We start from the raw sequence: 4789 nt of genomic DNA on the forward strand, positions 1-4789 counted from the left end.
GAGGTGGTGGGTTCAAACCCAGCCATGGCCAAAAACTGCAAAAAAAAAAAAAAGAAGAAAGAAAGAAAGAAAAGAAATCACTGCTTGTAAAGGAAACTGATAGCTATATTAGTAACCAATTGCAGTATAATGAGAGATGCATTTAGAAAATTTATATGATTACAAGCAAACCCTAATTTCTCTACTGGTAACTTATATTTGTTACATATACTTATGCTTTTTAAAGAACACTAGAGTATTTAAAGCTATGGAGACCTATTTTCTATCAAAAAAGTGCCCTTAACCTACTCTAATACAATTTTTAAGATGGGTTATGAAAAGCAGCCTAACGTCTTTTTCTAACAACAGATGATCACCACAGCGGTAACTCTGTTCTGCAGTATTCTGATGGCCGGCATATCACTCATGTGCATGAACAGAACCACCCAAGCAGGAAGCTATGAAGGTTTTGACCAGTCTCGGGGCCACAAAGCTGTGGAACCTGGAAACACTGCTTTTGAGGAGAGCCCAGCACCAATACACGAACCAGAACTTTTTACCAGCTCTATCCCAGAAACAAGTATGATCCTTAAAGAAACTGGTGCATGCCCTTAGGGCATATATCCTTCATGTTTTGTTTAAGGGCACTTCCTTGAAGTATTTTGAATATCATAGCTATTTGTCAAACAAAGAACTTGAATCATATTCAATAATATAGCTTGTAAATTCATTTATTAGATTTTTGTTTTTAAGTCTTTTGGGGAGGGTAATCTTTGGTTAAATCCCAAAACTTCCTCACACCTGAAAGTTTAGAAAAAACTCAAGGGAAGGCCTTTCCTAGGAAACTATCAGCATGTACTTGTTAATTCAACCTCATTGCATCAGGCAAGCAACATCAGAAAAATGAACTCAAGGAGGCCTAATTGAGGCCAGGTTAATGGTACCAATCAAGTGTTGGCCAGCTATAGTCCACAGGCCAAATCTGGCCCGCTATCTGATTTTATATGGCCCACTAAGCCAAGAATAGTGTTTATATTTTTAAACGGTTGAAGAAAAATGAAAAGAACACAAATATTTTGTAATTCTTAAAAACTATATGAAATTTAAATTTCATGTCCATAATTTTATTAGAATATAGCTGTGCTTGTTCATTTTATGTCTTGTCTATGGCTACTTTCACGCTACAATGGCAGAGTCAGTGCAACAGAGACAGCCCCCATACCAAAAAAATATCCAGCCCTTTATAGAAAATGTTTACCAGTCTTTGGTATAAGTGAAAATATGGTCCTACCCAGTAACTTTGTTAATGACTTTAGCAGTTGTTATAGGGTTCGCTTCAATTCATGAAGGAAATCTTAGCAGTAGAATACTATATTTTGCAATGTGTAATGTGCACTTTTTTGCCCAATTTTTTTTTTTTTTTTTTTTTGAGACAGAGCCTCAAGCTGTCCCTCTGGGTAGAGTGCCGTGGCATTACACCTCACAGCAACCTCCAACTCCTGGGCTCAAGCGAGTCTCCTGCCTCCGCCTCCCAAGTAGCTGGGACCACAGGCGCCTGCCACAATGCCCGGCTATTTTTTGGTTGCAGCTGTCATTGTTTTGGCGGGTCCGAGCTGGGGATTTGAACCCGCCACCTTAGGTATACGTGGCTGGCGCCTTAGCCGGTTGAGCTATAGACGCCGAGCCTTGCCCAATTTTTTGAGTGAAAAATAAAGATGCACCTTTTATGTGGGTAGTACTAATTCTGTACCTATGTTTTAGGTAACTATGATACCTGTGGTTTAAATGAATATGTAATCATGGGGCTATTACTTAAGAAGGGAAATTCAGAGAGGACAGATAAATTATTTTATTAATGCTTATGCATTAAAAGTATAATTCTAGAAACCAGTAATGATATATCTCCACACAAAATAATATCCTGAAATATGGTAATCAGTGTTGTTCAAATTATGACAAACTGGCAACAAAAGCATTTTTGGCCAATGAAGAGCAACTTATTACATTAGTTTTTACAGTAGGCTGGGCCTGACCCAGGACTGTACTATGGCAGTAGAAGTGGGATGAACACAGGAGGGGCTGGACTCAGGAGACCTTGCATTGTCAAGGTGTGGTAACTGATAGAAAGATGGGTAAGGGCTAAGGGAAGAACTGAGGGTAACATCCAGGAATCTAGTTTAAATGAATGTGTAAACATGGGGCTATTACCTAAGAAGGGAAGTTCAGAAAGAACAGATTTTTAGGAGAAGATAATGAACTCAACTTTGAGCCTTCTAAGTTCGAGATGAATAAGACACTGAAGACAAGTTCTAGTTTCTCAGTCTACCTTTTGAATCAGGGTACTCAGATCTGAATATAGTATTCCAGTTATCATGGTCCTTAGCACATAAAAAGCATTCAATATTTGTTGACTGAATGAAAAATAATATTAAGTATAGGGTATAAGGTAAGGCATTTAGAATTAAGAAAGATTAACATGTTGTCATATTTACATCAGAACTTTTTCTTCGTTAAAAGAAATAAAAATTACCAGTGAAGTTGAAATCTTTTTACCCTATTCCATTCCTACTAACCCTAAAGGTAACCACTATTATGAATTTGGACTGTATCCTTCCAGAGCAAGGTTTTTGTTTTTTTTTTTAGAGACAGAGTCTCACTTTATCACCCTTTATCACCCTTGATAGAATGCTGTGGCATCACAGCTCACAGCAACCTCCAATTCCTGGGCTTAGGCAATTCTCTTGCCTCAGCCTCCTGAGTAGCTGGGACTACAGGCACCCGCCACAACGCCCAGCTATTTTTTGTTGCAGTTTGGCTGGGGACGGGTTTGAACCCACCACCCTCAGTATATGGGGCCAGTGCCCTACTCACTGAGCCATAGGCGCCACCCTGCAATGTTTTATTATACCTTTACAATATGTATGTTTTTCCATCAATATAGTATTTTTTTTGCTTTTGTTTTGGTTTGTTTTTTTTGAGACAGAGTTTCACTCTGTCACCTGGTCTAGAGTGCAGTGGCATCATCATAGCTCACGGCAACCTTAAACTCTTGGGCTGAAGTGATTTGCCTGCCTCAGTCTCCCAAGTAGCTGGGACTACAGGCATGCACTACCATGCCCAGCTGACCTTTCTATTTTTTCTTTCTTTTCTTTTTTTTTTTTTGTAGAGACAGGGCCTCACTCTTGCTGAGGCTGGTCTTGAAGTCCTGGCCTCAAGCAATCCTCTTGCTTTGTCTCCCTAAAGTGCTAGGATTACAGGTGTGAGCTACCATGCCCAGTCTATAGTATGGCTTTATATGTTTTTTAAATTTTTACACACACCTTACACCACAATTGGCTTATTGTACTCAATACTTTTTGAATGTGTTATATATGTATTCAATTATATGAATATACCAAGTTTTATTTATCTTTTTCTCTACTGATGGATAGTTAGGTTGCTTTAAAATATTTTGCGATTAGAAACAACACTGTAATGCCCATCTTTACTCATGTCTTCTTGTGTATATGTCAAGATTATATCTAGAATGGTTAACCTAGGTCACGGGAATAGATATATTCTCATGGCTTTAACGTCAACCTTTTGTACCTGGTTTCCAAAGTTGTGTATCTAATCCAAATCCTTCATCTAAGTCCAATCACAGATTTCCTGTTGCTTATATCTCTTTCTGAACATGTGGCCAACACATATTTATTCTCTTTTCCAAATATATTCGAGCATTAACAATTCTGTTTCTTTTAGTGGTTCCACCATTCTTCAAGATTTCCAGGCTCACCATCTCCTCCATTTCTCTCTCAGGCTAATTAGTCATTCAGGGCTGTAGTTCTCCCTCTGCAGGGTCCTCCATCTACCCTGACTTCCTATTCCCCACTGTGGCCTCCAGCCTCTCTGCTGGATTCTTCTAATTCCCTCCTAATGGGCTGCCTGTCTCCCACCACTCTCAAGATACCAGATTAACCTTCCTCACAGATCATAGCACTCTGGCCACATCAGGCTCCTGTTGCTGGCTTCAAGGGCCTTGCAGGGTCTGTGAACATGAGCGTGGGAGTCTCCTTTTGTTGCCCTTGGTAGAGTGAAGTCCAAAGCCCTGCATGTAGTGACCACGTCCTCCCACGGCTGGCCATACCCACTGAGACCCTGTACCGCCACCTTTTCCTGTGGCTCCCTCACGCTACCCAGCTGAATCCTCCATTCTTTGCTCCATACCAGCCTTATATATGTTTTCTTAACAATTTTTTCTTAGCTAATTTAAACCTCCAAGTTTCTGAAGATAAGAGAGCTAGGCCAGATCATCTATTTTCTATTATTCTGTGGTTCTATTTTAACCTTGAGATGACATCTTTATAAAAAAATTAGGAAGACTATAATAGCTTTATTATTGATCATTATTTTTATACTTTGAAATCTTTTTCATTTTTAAAAACAGTACTGAAGAATTTAAGCACATTGTCAATGAAAGGTTCACATTCTAAGAATTATTCATCTTTCTACATGTTAAATTTTAATAGTTTATCACAGAAGTTATTGTTCTATTATAATCCATGTCAAGAAGCACCATGTCTATGTATGTGTGAGATGTTTTAAAGGACACTACATGCAGTTCTCTGACTATATAGAGGAAAAATTAGAGCACCATAGCTGATGTCTCAGTGTGACTTCTGTAAACCAATCTACCTGTAAACAAGCAAGAGATTTTCATTGGTATATATTTGAAAAGAAAAAAAACATGTAATTGTTTTACAACATCTTATAGACTTAAAGGAGACAGGTTTTCAAAGGAGTGAGGGTCTTTTTCTTCTTTTTTTTTTTT

General features: G+C 38.5%; 1 protein-coding gene across 1 annotated transcript in view; it reads left to right on the top strand.

The window, feature by feature from the left end:
• The window catches only part of GPR155 (G protein-coupled receptor 155), a 60458-nt gene that overhangs the window by 37293 nt on the left and 18376 nt on the right, over positions 1-4789 (top strand). Inside the window, exon 10 of the mRNA XM_023514160.1 lies at positions 349-580. Within this exon, the coding sequence (XP_023369928.1) occupies positions 349-580 (232 nt within the window). The remainder of the gene's footprint in view (positions 1-348; positions 581-4789) is intronic.

This window comes from Otolemur garnettii, unplaced genomic scaffold, assembly GCF_000181295.1.
Source record: "Otolemur garnettii isolate 467f Iridium unplaced genomic scaffold, OtoGar3 scaffold00048, whole genome shotgun sequence".
NCBI lineage: Eukaryota > Metazoa > Chordata > Mammalia > Primates > Galagidae > Otolemur > Otolemur garnettii.